General features: G+C 38.0%; 1 protein-coding gene across 3 annotated transcripts; it reads left to right on the top strand.

Moving 5' to 3' along the window:
* The first annotated feature begins 4,118 nt into the window (after positions 1 to 4,118).
* LOC127652190 (polycystin-2-like) lies at positions 4,119 to 19,494 on the top strand. Of its 3 annotated transcripts, XR_007971677.1 has the most exons (16): positions 4,119 to 5,169; positions 5,441 to 5,554; positions 7,584 to 7,717; positions 7,797 to 8,047; positions 8,140 to 8,364; positions 10,811 to 11,039; positions 11,179 to 11,349; positions 11,433 to 11,614; positions 11,917 to 12,037; positions 13,884 to 13,982; positions 14,073 to 14,194; positions 14,281 to 14,398; positions 16,572 to 16,735; positions 16,940 to 17,087; positions 17,935 to 19,257; positions 19,323 to 19,494. XR_007971677.1 is itself a non-coding variant. In XM_052138263.1 (15 exons), the coding sequence occupies exons 1-15, from the start codon at positions 4,803 to 4,805 to the stop codon at positions 18,160 to 18,162; spliced, it is 2,670 nt and encodes an 889-aa protein (XP_051994223.1). In that variant the 5' UTR covers positions 4,119 to 4,802; the 3' UTR covers positions 18,163 to 19,494. The 3 variants fall into 3 exon arrangements, 2 of the variants coding, with proteins under 2 accessions (XP_051994223.1, XP_051994222.1); XM_052138263.1 differs by having other exon boundaries at positions 16,575 to 16,735; positions 17,935 to 19,494; XM_052138262.1 differs by having other exon boundaries at positions 17,935 to 19,494.
* The last annotated feature ends 1,454 nt before the right edge of the window (positions 19,495 to 20,948 follow it).

Raw genomic sequence — 20,948 nt, 5'->3', positions numbered from 1 at the left:
CAAGCCACGCCTCCTTAGCTTCCGGACCCCGCCCTCTGGCCAATCGGATTAGTGAGTATAATTTAAAAGCAGATTGTAATTGGACAGTTGAAAAGTCGTTCAACCTGATGAGCATATAAAGGGGCGGGACTTATCGGAATAGGGGTGGGGAAACAAGAACGCGGTCCACAATATCAACAAGTGCATTGGACTGTCGCTTTGAGGTAAAGAACATGTGTTCGTCTAGTCTTTATACTCTTCATTGTGAGATTTCCTTGTATTACTAAATCTGTCTGGTGCCCTATATGATGATAATTAAAAATGTTGTAATAAAATGATTCTTGTTTTTTAAATGCAATGTATCCTCAGAGACCCAAACATTGATTTTAAAGGAATAGTTCACCCAAAAATTAAAAATCTCTCATCATTTACTCACCCTCATGCCATCCCAGGTGTGTGTGACTTGGTTCATTCTGCAGAAAACAAATGAGGATTTTTAGAAGAATATCTCCGCTCTGCAGGTTGATGTAATGCAAGTGAATGGTGACTAAAACTTTGAAGCTCCAAAAGGCACAAAGGCAGCATAAAAGTAATCCATAAGATCCAGTGGTTTAATCCATGTCTTCTGAAGAAATCTAATCAGGTCTGGGTGAGAGCAGAACAAAACTGTCCCTTTAATCTTTTTTGCAGTTCACAGTTCAAATTCCTGCCATGTGGGATTATGACTTACAAAGGCCAATTATCTCCAAAGCCCCCCCTCTAAAAGTTGATGACTGGGGGGAGGGGGCCTTTGGAGATTTTAAATGTTATTACAAACATATTTATTGTTTTAATATCATTTTAGTATAATTCAACCGCCCATGTACAGTGATAATAACTTTTCTATAACATTTACATTTATACATTTGGCAGATGCTTTTATCCAAAGCTTATTACAGGGACAATCCCCCCGGAGCAACCTGGAGTTAAGGGCCTTGCTCAAGGGCCCAACAGTGGCATCTTGGTGGTGCTGGGTCTTGAACCCTGACCTTCTGGTCAGTAACCCTGAGCCTCAACCACTGAGCCATCACTGCCCCACCTGAGACATGTTTCAGGTTGCAACATTATCGAAAGTTTGTGCACATTCTCTACCACCACATTGACGCTAGGCATGCAGAATGTATGTGATGCCTAGAATTGTTAACAGAATTGTTCACTCACTCTATAGATGGTCTAGTGACCACTTCATTCCATTGAGGGTTAGAAATTAAGCACTTCGTGGGTAGATGCATCATCACAGGCCTTGCATGCACACCCAATGCTGTGGAAACAAGTTGTAGGATGGGTTCTTATGGGTATTTGGACAGGCTTGCACGGGTATAGACTAGTTGTCTCATATTCCGTACAGTATCTGCCGCAGTCTTCATCCTTCGGTGCAACTTCATTCACTTCTAAAAATACATCTTGACCTATATGCTTCTGCAGCTCTGATTAAAAGCAGACATATGGAAGACTAAATTAGAGGTTCAGAAGTTCAGTCAAAACAAACCAGTGAAGATACCTGATTTACAGTATTATGAACTATTTGCACTTATTATAAGAACTGAATTCAGAATGAATTAAAAAATGGGACTAATGTATTTAAAAGTGCATATAATTTCTGCAAATAATAGGGTATTTTTAACTATAAAAAACATGGATTTATTGAACACGGATTTATCTAACTAGAGATTCATACACAATTTTGAATTTAGGTTTTAATTTTATTATTAAGACAACAGGAGGACATTTGTGAAGTACGACATTACATCAAAAGTAGTGTAAACCTATAAGAGCGGGGCTAGTTGTCACAATGGTTATCTCCGTAGCTCTGAGGTTTAAAAGTCCAATATACAAAAGGTTTAGTAGTAAGATTGTGTGCTAGTTTAAAACTATCAAATTTTTTGCAATAGTTGTTGGATTGTTGGGGCAAGCTGTCACAAATGTGTTCAATGTGTATGTGTTCAATGAACTGTATCTTTTTACCTCTGCAATAATGGTGAAATTGTTCACACCTTTTTTGTAGCCAAGACTAAAGGGATAATTCACTCAAAAATGAAATGTCTCTCATAATTTACTCGCCCTCATGCTATCCCAGACTTTCTTTCCTCTGCATAACACAAATTAAGATTTTTAAAGAATAGTTCAGCTCTGTTGGTCCACACAAGTGAATGGAGACCGAAACTTTGAAGCTCCAAAAAGCACACGAATGCAGCATAAAAGTAATCCAAATGGCTCCAGTGGTAAACTCCATGTCTTCTGAAACGATCCAATTGGTTTTGGGTGAGAACAGACCAAAATATAACTCCTATAAGTCTTGACATCAGCAGTAGCTAGGCACGATCATGATAGCGCCATCTAGCACTCTGTGCATACGTCAAGCACTAGGAAGTGTAATTGAGCTTAAGGTCATGATGGTGCCCAGAGACAGCAATGGCCAGATGTACAATGTAAAAGTCTTAATTTGTGTTCTGCAGAAAAAAGAAAGTCATACACATCTGGGATGGCATGGAGGTGAGTAAATGATGAGAGACTTAATGTTTTGGGTGAACTATTCCTTTAAGGTATATGCCTCTATTGAACTTAAATGTAAAAAATAAACACTAGAGTAAAAATATATAAGACCGCTACATCCTCACTCTCCCTAGTTATTTAGAAACATACTTTCTGTATTGCACGGCTGTGAGGTGATAACCAGTGCCACAAGCAGTCAGTGAGCAATGTTTGCATCCATGACTGTATATTAAGTGAAGATCCTTTTCCTAAATATCCTTACAGACAGATTATGCAAGTCAACATGCCTTTTGTTTGTTTTTATCCAACCCCTGTGGAAACCCCACAAATTGTGAAATCTCCTAAATGACATGATTAGTCAGAGAAACCTTGTAATTATATCTGAATATCTTTTGAGGCTTCATTTGAATGTGGCTGGAGCGTTCACTGTTCTAACAGGTGTCCGAAGTTGAATGATCCAGAGAAGCAGGAATTTGGAGAGAAGGGGGTTTAGGAAGCCAGAGGTTTTTAGTCCACGTGGGAATGCCTGGGGTCAGCCATATACTAGTACTGTTTAATTGAATGCAAATGATGTCTGGGCCATTGACAACTGTTAAATTAGAAACAGTGGACTGAATAGAATTCACAAAGGTGTGGCATGTATGAATGCCACAGGTGCTGGATGAGTTCTCATAAAAAACACTCACTTTAAACCATTTGTGATCATTATTTGGGCTTGTCTGATTCTGCATATGACTCAATGAATAACCCTTATAGCAGAACATTGTAAACTTGCCATGGTATGTCAAAAACCAACAACAAAAAAACATCTTTCTAATCATTTCTTTCAGTGTATTAAGCAGATTTTATCAGTGCATTTTCCTTACTAAAGCCAAACGCTTAAAGGGATAGTTTACCAAAAAAAATTAAATTATTTAAAAAAAATAATTGAATCATGCCATCCCAGATGTGTGTGACTTTCTTTTCCATATGACTCATCCACGTCTTCCAAAGTGATATGATAGATATGATTGAGAAACAGATCAATGTGTAAGTCATTGTTCACCATAAATCTCAACTTTCACTTTCATATTGTTCTTTTGTTTTTGGAGGTTTGCATTCTTCGTGCATATTGCCATCTATTGGGCAGTGAGAAGAAATTATAGTAAAGAAAAATAGGCAAAAAGACATAAATGTTGATAAGTGTCTTGCTCACACCTATCATATCTCTTTAGAAGACATTGATTAAACCACTGGAGTCCACTTGAGGCAGTATTTTAGTCTGCCTTTATGTGTTTTTTGGAGCTTAAATATTCTGGACGCAATTCACTTGCATTCACTATTTAATACATTGGACATTGCCTTTGAAATACATAACTGAAAATAGCTTAGAGCCTATAGATATACAGTATGTGACAAAAAGGCTGTGTGTGTGTGTGTGTGTGTGTGTGTGTGTGTGTGTGTGTGTGTGTGTGTGTGAGTGAGAGGGAGATTACTTTTATGATATTAAGTAATGTTACATATGTTACATAATATGGCACTTTTTGTAAAAACCACTATTGAGAACTAATGTCTACGGAATAACTATATACATTTTCACATTTTAAAGCAAATGCAACTAGCCCCCTTTAAGCCAATTAAAAAAAAATCCCATTCAAATAAACAATTCGAAAAAGCTTTCTGTGGACTTCATTGATTGGTTCATGTAACTGTCACTCATTTTCTCTCATCCAATCCTGGAGAGAGGCGGCATCTTGTTGCCTGGCAGCAACAGGCCCAAACAACGACAGATTGTGAAAACTTTCCTTTTTTTGTCAAACTCGAGCCACATGTAAATCACAGGCCTACGATCATCTCAAGGAGGACTTGCTGTTTTAATATTAAAAGCGGTTGTGTTGTAAGTAAGTCTCACAGAAATTGCGGTGGAAAGAAAGGGAGGAGCTGCGCTAAAAAAAAAAAAAAAAAAAGAAAAGTGTTGAAGTTTCCAGAAGTTGATGTCAGTGTAACTGGATTCCTCTAGTCTGGAAATTTTGAAGAACAACTGGGAAAAAGATGGCTGAACCCGGACTGGAAAACTGCTTTTATTCACACCCAGAAACGCTTGACTGAAGTTCCCAACAAATTTCAGAGGGAAACATGTTCCTGTCAAGACATCAATACATTCAGACGAAGATTTCGTGTTCGGATGTTGTAGCAGTGTTTTTTTTTCCCCAAATCTTTTTAGTTTGCACCTCTTGTAAATTGGCACACATCGCATAAGAACGTAATAACATGAAATACATAATTGATATACAGTTATATTGAATCGCACAATGAGCTCCAGTCGCGTCCGGCCTCAAGCACCGCAGACCCAGGCGGCATCTGCAGCATCACCACCGCCTCATGAAGGGATTGAGATGGAAAAAATGCAACATGACGAAGTGGTCCTGGGAGTGCCCGATGAAACCCCCTCTCCACCTACCTCCAGCTCCAGGCAGGCATGGAGCCGAGATAACCCGGGCTTCGAGCCGGAGGAGGGGATGATGGAGGCGGACTGGCCGCCGGCGAGCCCGGACCGGAGATCTGTGTCTACGGCCTCCAGCGGCAGCGGCAGCTTCACTGGCATCAGTGCACGAATCAACAGAGGACCGCAGGATGAACACCGCAGCTGCGGGAAGAGGACACTGCAAAAAATGAGGGGTAGAACTTCGAAGTTACATGACGTGAACTTTTGCGGTGGTCCTAAAAGTGGAAAATAATTTATGAAGAGATTACATAATGTCTTAATTTAGCCTACATCAAAGCATGCCAAAGATTACAATTTTATTTAATTTATGTTTATTATTATTATTATTAATCTATGCAGTCTGAGTCTATATATAATGATTTAGGTAAACTAAAAATGTGCTTTGTGTGGTAACATCTAACTGGTTTGTGTCTAAGGAAAAATCTCATCTTTTTTCTGTTTAAGTACTGTGGGATACTCGTCTTTTGGGCCACAGCAACAGTAACAGGGAGATGTTCCTGAAAACTGTCCTCAGAGAGATGATCACCTACTTCCTCTTTCTCATCACACTCTGCATATGTAAGTTGAATATTGGACAGTTATTAAAGCGATAATCAGCCAACATTTTATGTTTTAATTAGGGCTGTCGATTTCAATTTTTAATCAAATTAATTACGTGATTTACTGATTAATATACACCCATATATCACACACATATACACAATAATCACACACACACACACACACACATATATATATAGTTAGATTTCAATCATTATAAATAAAATATTTATGAAAAATAGTTCAGATTAAAATGCATTACATTATGTCCATATTATTGAACTAGTATTTTATTGATTATTGTAGGCCTCTCATTGGCCTACATTTCTCAGCAATCCATTTTGCAATTGAATTTGTCAATCTATCTGATATAGATATATTATAAGGGCTTTTCTGATGACATGTCAATGTACACCTGTGTCAGACAGACGCTTTGGGAGCAGCTTACATTGGTTGCGTCATTGGTTTAGCATTTTTCACTGTATCATTTTAAACGTACAGTAGTTTGAAACTTCGAAAAAACATTTAGAGATCCCTGCATTCAGAATTGCGCTCCGTGAAGCTGTGTTTGAACACAAGGACCTGCCTTTCCTGAGCTGGTCCTGAGAGTGGTTTGCTGCGTGTTGCCTATACAGCTGGTGTTTTGCTTACTGCCCTCTGCTGAAAACAGATGATGTATCAAGTTTGAATTGCTCCAATGGTAGTAAGAATATTCCTTTGTTATTACTGTCTGGGGACATTACTCATTAATTACAGCCCTAGTTTTAATACATTGACTGATTATTGCACTAAACATTTCATTACTATGACATTCATATACTTAATGTAATATCCATTGGAGATGTTTGACAAATGAAGAGTAATAAATTGGAAAACTTTATGCTAACCGTTTACTTTTTGTAAAATAATTTTCTAATATGTTGCTGCCAATATACCAGGAGTACAATAACAATATATAATAGATGTCACTTTTTCATCAGTTGTTACAATACATCTTTGTGGCAGGGCAGAGGGTGGGGCCGGGTTGTGATTATGTACACCTGGTCCCTTATCAGGCGGTCGGTGGGCTCCGCGACGGGCATCCCTCCTCTTTCCCAGGCTTTGGCACCAGTGTAAAGCAGTTTGATGGAAAGGAGGAGGCGAGAACCAGCTTGGCAATATAAATAATAGCTTTAACTCTTTCCCCGCCAAACACGGAATTTTCCGTGTTTTATGAAAAAAACGCTTCCCCGCCAAACACAGAATTTTCCGTGTTTCCGTGTTTTAGGTGTTATACGGTAAGGAAGACCCCTGCGCATGTTTTGAAAGAGTACGCAACTCTTTGATCAAAGAAACGGACTGTGATCGTCTCAAACATGAAGAAATGGAGTATGAGAAGCTCAAAATATCAGACATAAACATGCCTTTTTATCAGCTTTTTGTCTGAAATGTTGTTTTTTGACAAAACCTACCTCTGTTCAAGTCGCAATAAAAAAAGAACAAATTAAGATAAAATAAAATCGTTTTTTTTTTTGCCTAAAAGCAGAGGCCCAGATCTTTATTTTGATATATAGCATCTTCATATATTCATGGAAGAAAATATTCTGCGGGCCATTAAAATTTAGCGAAAATCGTCAAAAACCCTGGCGGTGGCTGGCAACTTTTTTTTAAAAACGCTGGCGGGAAAGAGTTAATGATAAACTTAAAAAGACACAAACACATACATGACGGACATGTCAGTAAACTATGTCTCGCTCGTCGCACCACCGTCTGCCATTGGCCTTTATCCCTCTTTAATGGTGCTGGGAGTGGTGGTGGTGTAGTGGTCTAAAGCACATAACTGGTAAACTGGTAATCAGAAGGTTGCTGGTTCGATCCCCACAGCCACCACCATTGTGTCCTTGAGCGAGGCACTGAACTCCAGGTTGCTCTGGGGGGATTGTACCTGTAATAAGTGCACTGTAAGTCACTTTGGATAAAAGCGTCTGCCAAATGCATAAATGTAAATGTAGAACATCTTTATATGTAATTTAAAAATGCTTTTGTCACGTCTATGAATTTGCTTTAGTAACCTATGGAATGGTGAGCACCAACATGTACTACTACACCAAAGTCATGTCCCAACTCTTCGTGGATGTGCCATTAACAAATGGACAACCAACAACCTTCAAGACACTTTTAACAATGGAGGACTTCTGGAAAGTAATTCCTCTACCTTTGATACTCTTACTATTAAGTACGAAAGCTTGAATACAGAGCTCAATCAAAGCATTGTTTGTAGTTTACAGAAGGGCCTTTTCTTAATGGCATGTACTGGGAGTTCTGGTACAACAATAAGAGCCTCCCAGAAAACCAGAGTCTGATCTACTATGAAAACCTTCTGTTGGGCGTCCCACGTCTCCGGCAGCTCAGAGTGCACAATGAGTCCTGCGCTGTCCACGAAGACCTACACGATGAAGTTTACGACTGCTTTAACATCTATTCTCCTGCCAATGAGGACAAGGCACCCTACGGACTTAAAAATGGGACAGCGTATGTAACAACGTACCTATGGCTTATTAAGAATAACAAGGAATTATATGTTCAGTGTTGATCTTTGTTTGTGGATGCTGTTTGTATTTTAGGTGGGTGTACTCAGGGGAGAGCAGCCTGGGTGAGAGCAGTTACTCGGGGCAAGTGTCGACTTATGGGGGTGGAGGTTACTACCAGGATCTGTCCCGTACTCAAGAGAAGTCAGCCAATCAGCTGCGGGAGTTAAAAAACAACCACTGGCTGGACCGTGGCACAAGAGCCGTGTTCCTGGACTTCTCCATCTACAATGGCAACATTAATCTGTTTTGTATCATCAGGTAATGGATTGAAGCAGAGTTATAATGCATAAAATGTCATTATCCTTTAGATTGTTACAGTACATTTTATTTATTTAAACAGCATACTTGGGTGTATCTTCAGCTTTGGGTAAAAGTTTATGTATTTCTACTTTTATTTTATTTTTAATTTTTATTATATGCTAGATCTGGTTAAAACTGATAGGGAAACTTTTAACCAGGACTTTGTAAATGCCTTTTATGTATAGATTTTATTGTTTTAGGCTTGTCCCAGACTTTCAAAATTTAACTAATATAAATCCATTATAAAAGTACAAAATGTACAAATTACTAACATTTACGCATTTGGCAGACGCTTTTATTCAAAGTGACTTACAGTGCACTTATTACAGGGACAATCCCCCCGGAGCAACCTGGAGTTAAGTGCCTTGCTCAAGGACACAATGGTGGTGGCTGTGGGGAGCGAACCAGCGACTTTCTGATTACCAGTTTACCAGTTATGTGCTTTAGACCACTACACCACCACCACTCCATTAACTATGAGTCAAAATAAACAAAAAGCATTTAAATATTTATTGTTTGAAAATTATTTTTATTAATGAAAAAAAAAGGACTGCCCCACCATTGTGGCGTGCGTCATTTCCACCTCTTCAAACAATTTTGCCCCAAGTCGTTTTTACCCCAAAAGTTATTGTACTTGTTATTCAAATTGACAAAAGTATTCATGAAGAGCAAATATGCGTGTAAAATGTTTAGGTACACAATACAAATGCATGCTCATCGTCTTTACTGCCAAACAATCTACTTTTACATTTTTTTTAAACCTTAAGAAAATCTTTTAAATAAATATGACTTTTGAGCAGAATTTTTATTGGCCATCATTTCCAATCAAACTTGAATTTTTCCAAATTATGCAAAAAGTGTGAAAATATTATTTAATTGTTTGTATTTAGTATACAAAAATGTTTAGCAATTAAAGTAAGTTTAATTTAAGTAAAATTAAATTTAGCAATTAATCTGAAGTGATCTGTGATGCATGTACAGTACATAAACATTGTTAGCAGACAAATTAACTAGCAACCAGTGAGTATGAAAATGTTTTTAATGAGACTTTCAGGCGTCCACACTGCAAAAATGTCCAGAAGTTGAATAAACACCAACATATAGAACAAATATTTTATATATTTCTAGTGATTTCTTTAAAAAATATATTTTTGATGAAGTAGTTGTCTTTGTTGTATATTTCATTTATAAAAGAGTGCATTATCTGGAATGCATTGTATGTACATGGAGTAGATTGACAAACATTGTCAACAAGTCAGCATGAAATCAAAATGAACCATATTTAGGGTCTTAAAACACATTCTTGGTCTTATTGTAAATTATTCAAAAAATGTCTTCATAATCTATCATCTTTAATGTAAAAACTAATTGTGCATCTAAAATAAAGTCTGTTTTTGGGAGTGAAATCTTCAAGGCTACCTAAAGGAACAGTTCCCCCAAAATTTAAAATGCATCATCATCATTTACTCACCCTCAACATGCCATCCCAGATCTGTATGACTTTCTTTCTTCTGCAGAACACAAATTAAGATTTGAATATTTAAGCTCTGTAGGTCATGCACTGCAAATGAATGGTGACCAAAACTTTGAAGTTCCAAAATCACATAAGCGCATAAATGTAATACTCAAGACTCTAGTGGTTTAATCCATTTCTTCAGAAACGATCTGTTTTGTTTGGATGAGAACAGACCAAAATGTAGATCCTTTTTCACAAAAAATCTCGACATAAGCAGTTTTTTTCTTTCTAATTTTATCCCCTTTTCTCCCCAAGTTCCCACTACTTACTAGGTCCTTGTGGTGGCGTGGTTACTCACCTCAATCCGGGTGGTGGATGTCAAGTCTCAGTTGCCTCTGCTTCTGAGACAGTCAATCCACGAATCTTATCATGTGGCATGTTGTGCATGACACCGCAGAGACTCATGCTACACTCCAAGATCCACGCATAATTTACCACACGCCCCATTGTGAGCGAGAACCACTAATTGTGACCACGAGGAGGTTACCTCATGTGACTCTTCCCTCCCTAGCAACCGGGCCAATCTGGTTGCTTAGGAGACCTGGCTGGAGTCACTCAGCACAGGTGGTAGTCAGCTCGCTGAGCTACCCAGGGCTCCATAAGCGATCCTGATTTCAAGCTCGATTACACTTCCAGGCACCCTATAGCGCTCTGCGCATGCATCAAGCACTAGGAATTCTAATCAAGCTTGAAATCATGATTGTGCCTAGAGACTGCATTGTCAAGGTGCAGTACAGTGAAAAATAGTTACATTTTGGTCTGTTCTCACCAAAAACCGATTGGATCAATTCTGAAGACCTGGATTCAACCACTGGACTGGTATGGATTACTTTTATGCCTTGCTTTAATATCAGTCCTAAAGGTCTACACCTTCCTGCTTCTCTGTAGATTGCTAGTGGAGTTTCCAGCCACAGGGGGCGTTGTGACATCATGGCAGTTCCAGACTGTGCGGCTAATCCGCTACATATCCAGCTGGGACTATTTTGTGGGCTTCTGTGAAGTGGTCTTCTGCCTCTTTGTGCTGTATTACTTGGTAGAAGAAGTTCTAGAGATCCGTCTGAATCGCTTGCACTACTTCAAGAGCCTGTGGAACTGCTTGGATGTACTCATTGTTACGGTAGATGATTATGCATTATGAAGACTTAAAATACTCTCTGTATTTTCTGCTCTTGAGTACGACACTTTGGGTGTTTGGCATGTTGATGTAGTTGCCACATTTGTCCTTTTTAATCGTATTTACCATCTCTACATTGCAGCTCAGTGTTCCAGCCATCATCATAAACATCTGCAGAACATCAGCGGTCAGTCACAGACTTCACTTCCTGCTGGAGAACCACAGCACATACCCAAACTTTGAGCCCCTGGCTCGCCTCCAAGTTCACTTTAACAATATAGCTGCTGTCATTGTCTTCCTCTCATGGTTCAAGGTGAGAACTCAACTTTTGGCATGTAAAACTCCTTATTTGCATCATCAAGATGCGTAACTTCTACTGTCTGGCTTCTCCCACAGCTTTTTAAGTTTATTAACTTCAATAAGACCATGAATCAGCTGTCCACCACCATGTCGCACTGTGCTAAGGACCTGATGGGCTTCGCCATAATGTTCTTCATTGTGTTCCTTGCCTATGCTCAGCTGGCATATTTAGTGTTTGGAACTCAAGTCAATGACTTCAGCACCTTTCAGGCCTGCATGTGAGTTTTGGAGGCCTCATTCATTACACACAGTTAACGAATGAAAAATGACATGTACAAAAAGCCTGCAAAGCTAGTTTAGAAGGAATTGGTCATTTGTAGTGGTTTACTATTTTGAGTAATTTACCCAACACTGTTCTCAACTTGGAAAGGGGTTTAAGTTAAAGGGTATACATAAAACTTGTATAGAAAATTAAAAAATACAATACAATAATTGTATTGTATTTTTTTCTTGTAAAAAAAGAATGGGATGAATGATGGTTATTATATTTGTTTATCATGTTTATGATCTCTGTTGACAGTTTCACCCAGTTTCGGATCATTTTGGGTGATTTTGACTTCTCAGAGATTGAGGAGGCCGACAGAGTGTTGGGACCCATTTACTTCACCACCTTTGTGTTCTTCATCTTCATGATTCTACTGGTAAATGCCTCAAGAAGAATGTAAAATATAACTAACGGGGAACTCAGTTATAGCTAGGTGTATAGATACAGTCGGCAAGGATGGCCCGCAAAGTTTCCAAAGTTACTCATTCATTACTACGAGAAAACTGGGAAAAATATGCAATAGATTTGTTAATTTTATAGGGTTAGTTCACCCAAAAATTTAAATTATCCCAGAATTTACTCACCCTCAAGCCATCCTAAGTGTATATGACTTTCTTCTTTCAGCCAAACACAATCGAAGTTATATAAAAAATATCCTGGCTCTTCCAAGCTTTATAATTGTAATGAATGGTACCTTAGATTTTGAAGCCCAAAAAAGTGCATCCATCCATCAAAACAGTAATCCATATTACAAAAATGCATTGCTTTGCTTCAGAAGGCAATTATTAACCCCCTGGCGCCATATGGATTACTTTATTTGGTGGATGGATGTGCTTTTTTGGGCTTCAATATCTAAGGTACCATTCATTACAATTATAAAGCTTGGAAGAGCCAGGATATTTTTTAATATAACTCAGATTGTGTTTGACTGAAAGAAGTCATATACACCTAGGATGGCTTGAGGGTGAGTAAATTATTGGATCATTTTCATTTTGGGGTGAACTAACCCTTTAACAACGAAAAATGTGACAACTTTGTGTAGTTATTTACACGTCAAACAAAGCCAAAATCTCCAGAAATGTTTTCACTCTCCAAGCTAAAAGAAGAGCGCTGTGGCTGCAGTCTGTTGAGCCATACCGCAGTTTCGTAGAAGCCCCAGGCCACCTGGTGACAGAAGTTTACGTTAATTATTGTCATATTCACATTTTGTCATTCGACTCGTATCTAAAACAGGGTTTTAATCAACTGCTTTGTTTTTATAATCATCAACACTTTAAATGATATCTTTAATATGATTGAAGATTAATTAAGTGTACACATGAAATAGCTCACATTTAAGAAGTGAAAATTGTGACATGGCTGATACGAATTAAATGATAGACTTTTGATTTTTTTTTTTATTTACAATTTACAGTAAAACTGTGAACAAAAGACAACTTATTAGGATTCAGTAATGAGTAAATACAGTATATTTTATAAAACTCAAAAAGAATATGTAGCATTAGGCAATATAGCAACAACTGGACATACAATCATAAGTAGTTTTCCTAATCAATGTAAAAGTAGTTTGTTTGGCAGTAAAGACGATGAGCATGCATTTGTATTGTGTACCTAAACATTTTACACAAACTTTACCAGAAACCCTATTTATTAAACACTTCGCCAACCCAATCCATTGCTTTGCTTCATTAAAGCATGCAAACCAATGTAATCAACGCATCACTCCTATCATGTTTTCTTATGTATCTCGTCTTATGCTCCAGTGTTAACTCATCATTATGTTTCTGCGGGAAATACTGTTTTGATTATAAGATGATTGATTTAGTCTTGAAATGGTCTGATGTTTCCCAACTACTGTAAACCACACATCCAGCATATGGTCGACAGCAGGAACACAGTGGTCTTCTTTTGGCTGCAATTTTTGTCATAAAAGGGTTAGGGATAGTCATTTTTAGAATAGGTTAGAATTTTATTTCAAGTAAAAAAAAAAATCCAGGATTTTTGGCTTTGTATGAAGTATTAAAAACTAAACAACAATTTCGTCAAGTTTTTCGTTGTTAAAATAGCCAAATTCATAAGATATTTTTTCTCATAGGAATGAATGAGTAACTATGGGAACAGCTTCGCTTTCCCACAGGCTAAACCACGCCCCCATTGCATGATGAGTTGTTGAATGTGTCTGGTCTTTTTTCACCACCTGTGTTATATTTTGATTTGTTTAGAATATGTTCCTGGCCATCATTAATGACACTTACTCTGAGGTGAAAGCTGATATGGCCCAGCAGAGGTCAGAGATGGAGATAACAGACCTGATCAAGAAGGTATGAGCAAACAATATGGAATTCAACAAACAAATAGACTTAAATAATTTGCAGTATATCTATAATTTACATTTTCCCCCTCTGATTCAGGGCTATAACAGGGCAATGGTAAAACTCAAGCTGAAGAAGACCTCCGTCAATAATATCCCAGACAGCTTACACATGGCTGGGGGCAAACTCAACTTTGATGAACTCCGGCAAGACCTCAGAGGGTGAGAAATGTTTAATTTTGATAACTGATACAAAACACCAACAACATTTTTTTTAACATTGTAACTAATATTTTGTGTGTACTCAGAAAGGGCCATTCAGACGCTGAAATTGAAGCTATCTTTGCCAAGTATGACCTTGATGGAGATCAGGAACTGACTGAGAATGAACATCAACAGATGAGAGATGACCTGGAGAAAGAGAGAGTGAGAAATCTAATACAATGGAGCCCCTTAAAGGACAGGGCAGGAATTGTTTTCTGAAATAGTTTTGTGTTCCCTCGCAATAGTTTTGTGTGCCCACGCAATAGTTTTGTGTTCCCTCGCAATAGATTTGTTTGCCCTCGCAATAGTTTTGTGTGCCCTCGCAATAGTTTTGTGTGCCCTCGCAATAGTTTTGTGTTCCCTCGCAATAGATTTGTTTGCCCTCGCAATAGTTTTGTGTGCCCTCGCAATAGTTTGCATTCCCTCATAATAGTTTGCATTCCCACACAATAGTTTTGTGTGCCCACGCAATAGTTTTGTGTGCCCTCGCAATAGTTTTGTGTGCCCTCGCAATAGTTTGCATTCCCTCATAATAGTTTGCATTCCCACACAATAGTTTTGTGTGCCCACGCAATAGTTTTGTGTGCCCTCGCAATAGATTTGTGTTCCCTCGCAATAGTTTTGTGTGCCCTCGCAATAGTTTTGTGTGCCCTCGCAATAGTTTGCATTCCCTCACAATAGTTTGCATTCCCACACAATAGTTTTGTGTGCCACTAATAGTTTTGTGTGCCCTCGCAATAGTTTGCATTCCTCACAATAGTTTGCATTCCCACACAATAGTTTGCATTCCCACACAATAGTTTTGTGTGCCCACGCAATAGTTTTGTGTGCCCTCGCAATAGTTTGCATTCCCTCACAATAGTTTGCATTCCCACACAATAGTTTTGTGTGCCCACGCAATAGTTTTGTGTGCCCTCGCAATAGTTTGCATTCCCACAATAGTTTGCATTCCCACAATAGTTTTGTGTGCCCACTAATAGTTTTGTGTGCCCTCGCAATAGTTTGCATTCCCACACAATAGTTTTGTGTGCCCACGCAATAGTTTTGTGTGCCCTCGCAATAGTTTGCATTCCCTCACAATAGTTTGCATTCCCACACAATAGTTTGCATTCCCACACAATAGTTTTGTGTGCCCACGCAATAGTTTTGTGTGCCCTCGCAATAGTTTGCATTCCCTCACAATAGTTTGCATTCCCACACAATAGTTTTGTGTGCCCACGCAATAGTTTTGTGTGCCCTCGCAATAGTTTGCATTCCCACACAATAGTTTGCATTCCCACACAATAGTTTTGTGTGCCCACGCAATAGTTTTGTGTGCCCTCGCAATAGTTTGCATTCCCACACAATAGTTTTGTGTGCCCACGCAATAGTTTTGTGTGCCCTCGCAATAGTTTGCATTCCCACACAATAGTTTTGTGTGCCCACGCAATAGTTTTGTGTGCCCTCGCAATAGTTTGCATTCCCTCACAATAGTTTGCATTCCCTCACAATAGTTTGCATTCCCTCACAATAGTTTGCATTCCCACACAATAGTTTTGTGTGCCCACGCAATAGTTTTGTGTGCCCTCGCAATAGTTTGCATTGCCTCGCAATAAGTTTTGCGTTCCCTCGCAATAGATTTGTTTGCCCTCGCAATAGTTTTGTGTGCCCTCGCAATAGTTTGCATTCCCTCATAATAGTTTGCATTCCCACACAATAGTTTTGTGTGCCCTCGCAATAGTTTTGTGTGCCCTCGCAATAGTTTGCATTCCCTCATAATAGTATGCATTCCTTCACGATAGTTTTGCACTCCATCACAATAGTTCTGTGTGCCCTCGCAGTAGTTTGTGTTCCCTTGCAATAGTTTTGTGTGCCCTCACAATAAGGTATGCCTGAAAAAACACATGGTTGCTAAAATATTACTATAGTAAAACCATGGTATATTTTTGTCAAGGGCACGTAAAACTTATTGGGAAGGAACGTAAAATATTGCAAGTGTATGCAAAACCTATTGCGAGAGCACGCAAAACTATTTCCGACCTGCCTCTGTAGTGCAATTTATTGTATTTTTTTTCTTATAGAAATTGAAAAACAAGTAGAGTTGCAGAGACAATAGAGATTAATTAAAATGAAGCTGAGAGTGCTAAAACTGAAAAAAAAAATAAAAAATATATATATATATATATATATATATATATATATATATATATATATATATATATATATACGTATATATATACGTATATATATATATATATTATCTCACCTTTGTTTTGGCACAAAAATGAACTCAATCGGTAAATGGACAAAAACACAAACTGTAGCAGATTCTTAGTATGTCTTCAACACACGTCAGGAGGACTTGGATCTGGAGCACAGTTCACTACCCAGACCAGTGAGTGGGCGGAGCTTCTCCGGCAGTCAGGACGACTCCGAGGAGGACGATGATGAGGACAGTGGACACAGCTCTCGTCGCCGTGGCAGCAGCTCTGGAGGCGTGTCATATGAGGAGTTCCAAGTGTAAATTTTGCTTATCACTACTTTTACCAAATTACTTGGAACTTAAAATGTTTAGCTTTCATTAAGAACTGCTGATTTGTTCAATTTGTAACAAAGTGGTTATAATGACACTAGTAAGAAACAAAAAATGGAAGTGTTCAAAATAGATACATTTAGAAGTAAAAAAGAAAATCTAAGTATTGTATGCTTCCTGTGGTTTATCAGGCTTGTGCGTAGAGTGGATCGCATGGAGCATTCTATTGGCAGCATTGTTTCAAAGATAGATGCTGTTATTGTGAAGTTAGAGGCCATGGAGAGAGCCAAGATGAAGAGGAGAGATGTGCTTGGACGAATCCTGGATGGAGCCATGGAGGTGATGAAAGAAACTCTTAAATTATAATCATTATAGTCATTTACTCACTGTTGTTCCACACCCATATGCACAAATGTTAGCCTCAGTCACCATTAATTTTCATTGTAAGGAAAAAAGATGCAATGAAAGTGAATGGTGAATGAGTCTTACATGCTGTCTAACATCTTTTTTTGTATTCCACATAGGAAGGAAAGTCATATAAGTTTTAAACAACATGAGCTGAGTTAATAATGACATAATTTTCATTTTGGATTAACTGTCCCTTTAATAATGCCCTAACGTCATGGATATTTCCATAGTGAATATATATTTTTTCTAGTTATATATGGCTTTGAAATATTGAATCGGCTTGAAATGAGATGTTATAAGTAAAATGTCAATAAAATAATTTCTGAAAATCCTTATCCAGTTATCACCAGTGTTCCCATGGTCATGAAAAACCTGGAAATATCAGGGAATTTTAAAATAGGGATTTCTTGGCCTGGAAAGTTAATGGAAATTAGTTAAATATTAAAAAGTAATGGAACAATACATAGTGTATATACATTTTTCAAGCTATGCTATGGTGTAAAACATTACTTTGGCAAGAAATTGCTCATTTCAAAATAATGAAGAAAAAAAAAATCTTGATCCCGTAATCCAAGCTACTGGAAAAGTCACGCAAAAGTCCTGGAAATTCATCGGCCGATACTGTAGGTGTGGAAACCCTGATTTGAACATAAATGCTTTTGAAACATTAAGTTCAAGCTTATAAATTTATAGAGACAATTCTTTTTGGCATTCAAACCTTGTTAAAGTGTACCAATGATTTTTATCATTGCTAACATTCCATCCTCTCCTTTTCCAGGATGAGAGGATGGGCAGAGATCCTGAGCTGCATCGAGAGCAACTGGACAGGCTCGTGAGAGAAGAGCTGGAGCACTGGGAGTCTGATGACACAATATCTCAGGTCAGCCACCACCAGGCCACGCCCATTGCTGTAGCTGTGCAGCTCCGCCCACGCAGTTCCCGCCCACCCTCATCGCTGTCCAATGAGGGCCCGAATGGTGCAGCCAATGGAGCCGCCCACGTTTGAGGGGTTTCAGTTTTATAAACATTCCTATAAATCATGTATTTCAGTGTTCCACAGTTTGTTCTCCAGTGACGTCTGATGCAGTGGGCAAAATGTACATGGTAAAATTTCTGAAGGTTAGAAGCAATATTTCACGGTTGACCATTGTTCCACAGGGCCACAGCTGTAGAATTAAATAGTCCTACACAAAAGCTATTTATTTGTGTTTCTTTATATTAAAGTAAATCGGGGCTTTTTGTCTGTAGCCAACCTATGCTTTATAATGCAAGTATGAAGATCAATTGAAGTGTTTGTCCATAAGCTGACAGGAAGTTCTAATACCTCAGATTTCTATTGCATTTCTTTAAGTATTTTTGTCTTATTTTCTGGTAAAAATATCTAAACATCCTTAAAAAAAACTTGAGAAATCCTGAGTAAACATTTTGTGGGGTTTAAATAAACGTATTTTCCCTTTGAATCAGGTGACAAATAGTTTTTCTTATGTCGCAAGCATAAATGTTATACAAAAAAACATTTGCTTTTCAAGTAAATATAGTATATCTTGTTTTAAGACAAAAATACTCAACCTAGTCTCAAAGAATGAACGTTACTATAACTATATTAAAGTCAGTTTGACTTTTATGTGGCGTGATCTACGTTTCGTCACAGTTTTCTGGTGAAATGAATAATAAAGGTGATACAACAACTGTACGTTTGATATACTTTCACATAAATCCCAAGTAAAACGGTTGATTACGACTTTGTAAAAAAATGTCACACTATTACCCACACACTGATACGTCATGATATCGAAAAACTTTTACCATAATGCATCATTTGAAAAAATGACACATTTGAACAGACCCAACTACATTTACACACTTAATTTGGGTGGTACCTCACCTCATAGAGTTTTGGACTTGGCAGACTGAGGATCGAGCCCAGCCAAGCTGAAAAGTGATGCCAAAGTGTCATAGAAGTGACATGATAGTACATGGTTGCTTAAAAAAATTGTTTTACATTTCTCATTTTGGTTTACTACACTATCGGTTAGGTTTATGTGTTGGTTAAGGGTATGTCTGTTCTCCTCTCATTTGCTTTTAGGACACTATCGGTTAGGTTTATGTGTTGGTTAAGGGTATGTCTGTTCACCTCTCATTTCCTTTTATGTCACTATCGGTTAGGTTTATGTGTTGGTTAAGGGTATGTCTGTTCTCCTCTCATTTGCTTTTAGGACACTATCGGTTAGGTTTATGTGTTGGTTAAGGGTATGTCTGTTCACCTCTCATTTGCTTTTAGGACACTATCGGTTAGGTTTATGTGTTGGTTAAGGGTATGTCTGTTCACCTCTCATTTGCTTTTAGGACACTATGGTTAGGTTTATGTGTTGGTTAAGGGTATGTCTGTTTTGTTTACCTCTCATTTGCTTTTAGGAAACTTTCGGTTAGGTTTATGTTACAGATTTTGATTAAGGAATTACGTTTTACTCATTAAAAAATCCATCTATCATTTGTCTTAACCTCGTCTGATTACATCACCATTTCACTCACTTTTGGTTGAGCTGCATCTATTTTTTTTTTTTATGCTAGAATGCGTTAGGGTTAGGATTAGCGACCCCTTAAGCAACATATCCATGATATGAGATTATCAGCTTCTTCTTTTACTATTTTATGCTTGTATTGTACTTCATCTTTGAAAAGGCCATTGTGGTAAAAACAATTCCTTCATATTCTATCACAATTTTGTACTGTATCCTGCTTTTGAAGGAGTGCTCTACTTAGAAAGTACAGGCTACGTTCACACAGTCAGTGTTTGGATTGACAACCATATTTAATTAAAGGTCTTGAAATATCCCGTTCATACATCAGCTTACAGTAGCAGTTCCAATGCGGTCTTTGAACAATCTACCGAAGTCACAACAGTATTCTTACAGCTTTAACCATAGTGACAGTGACTAAAAGAAGATGACGTCCATAACACGGCATGTCTTATCACAATTGCTGCCGCGTTATTAAATAAACGAGTCCAATCGAGGCGTGAGTTCATCCATCAGCGGCTGAATCTTCGGATGACACACAGCTCATTGCTCCATCTCCGCGAGTTAACAAAATCCCACATGAAACGCACGAGACACGCGTGTGCAGTCTCGCTGTACATTACATAACCAGCAACTAGTTGTCTAGTACGGTTCCGTTCACACAGCACAGGTTTATCGAGAATGCGGATGTGAGACCTGAAAATTTCGGTTTTAGAATGCAGGTGTCACTTTCGTAAATAACCGAACTGCGTGTGAATGTAACCATATTAAGCACTCAAACCTGGACTGACAACTGTATTCTGCTGCTGTGTGAACATGGCCACAGTGTGATATATGATAAGCACTAATTAACCTACCGTATTTATCCAGTTATTGTCATCAATTATGAAGAAAGCCATTTGACGATTAGAATTATGAATGGAATGGAGATTGCAAAAAAGTCATACGATCATGTTCTGTAAGAACCAAAACATTTCAATACATGGTCAAACAGAAGGAATGCATATGCAAAAATAATACATAGCTATTCATAAACACGAAATATACCTTATAAAGTATGTTTTTCAAAAATGGTTGTCACACATTGTTTTTTCTCCACAGCATAAACTTGGATTACACTTTAATTTTTTACTATGCATTTTCCAGAAACGTGCTTTAGTGCAATTTTCACAGAAAATAATATGGTTCGTAATGTAAAAAAAAAAGTGTTTTGTAATTCACTTTTCAATTTGATCCTTTTAAGTGTGGCATTTTCTATTATTATGTTTGTCTA

The sequence above is a fragment of the Xyrauchen texanus genome, chromosome 11, assembly GCF_025860055.1.
Source record: "Xyrauchen texanus isolate HMW12.3.18 chromosome 11, RBS_HiC_50CHRs, whole genome shotgun sequence".
NCBI classification, from domain to species: Eukaryota; Metazoa; Chordata; class Actinopteri; order Cypriniformes; family Catostomidae; genus Xyrauchen; species Xyrauchen texanus.
This window is presented reverse-complemented; position numbering and strand designations above follow the sequence as displayed.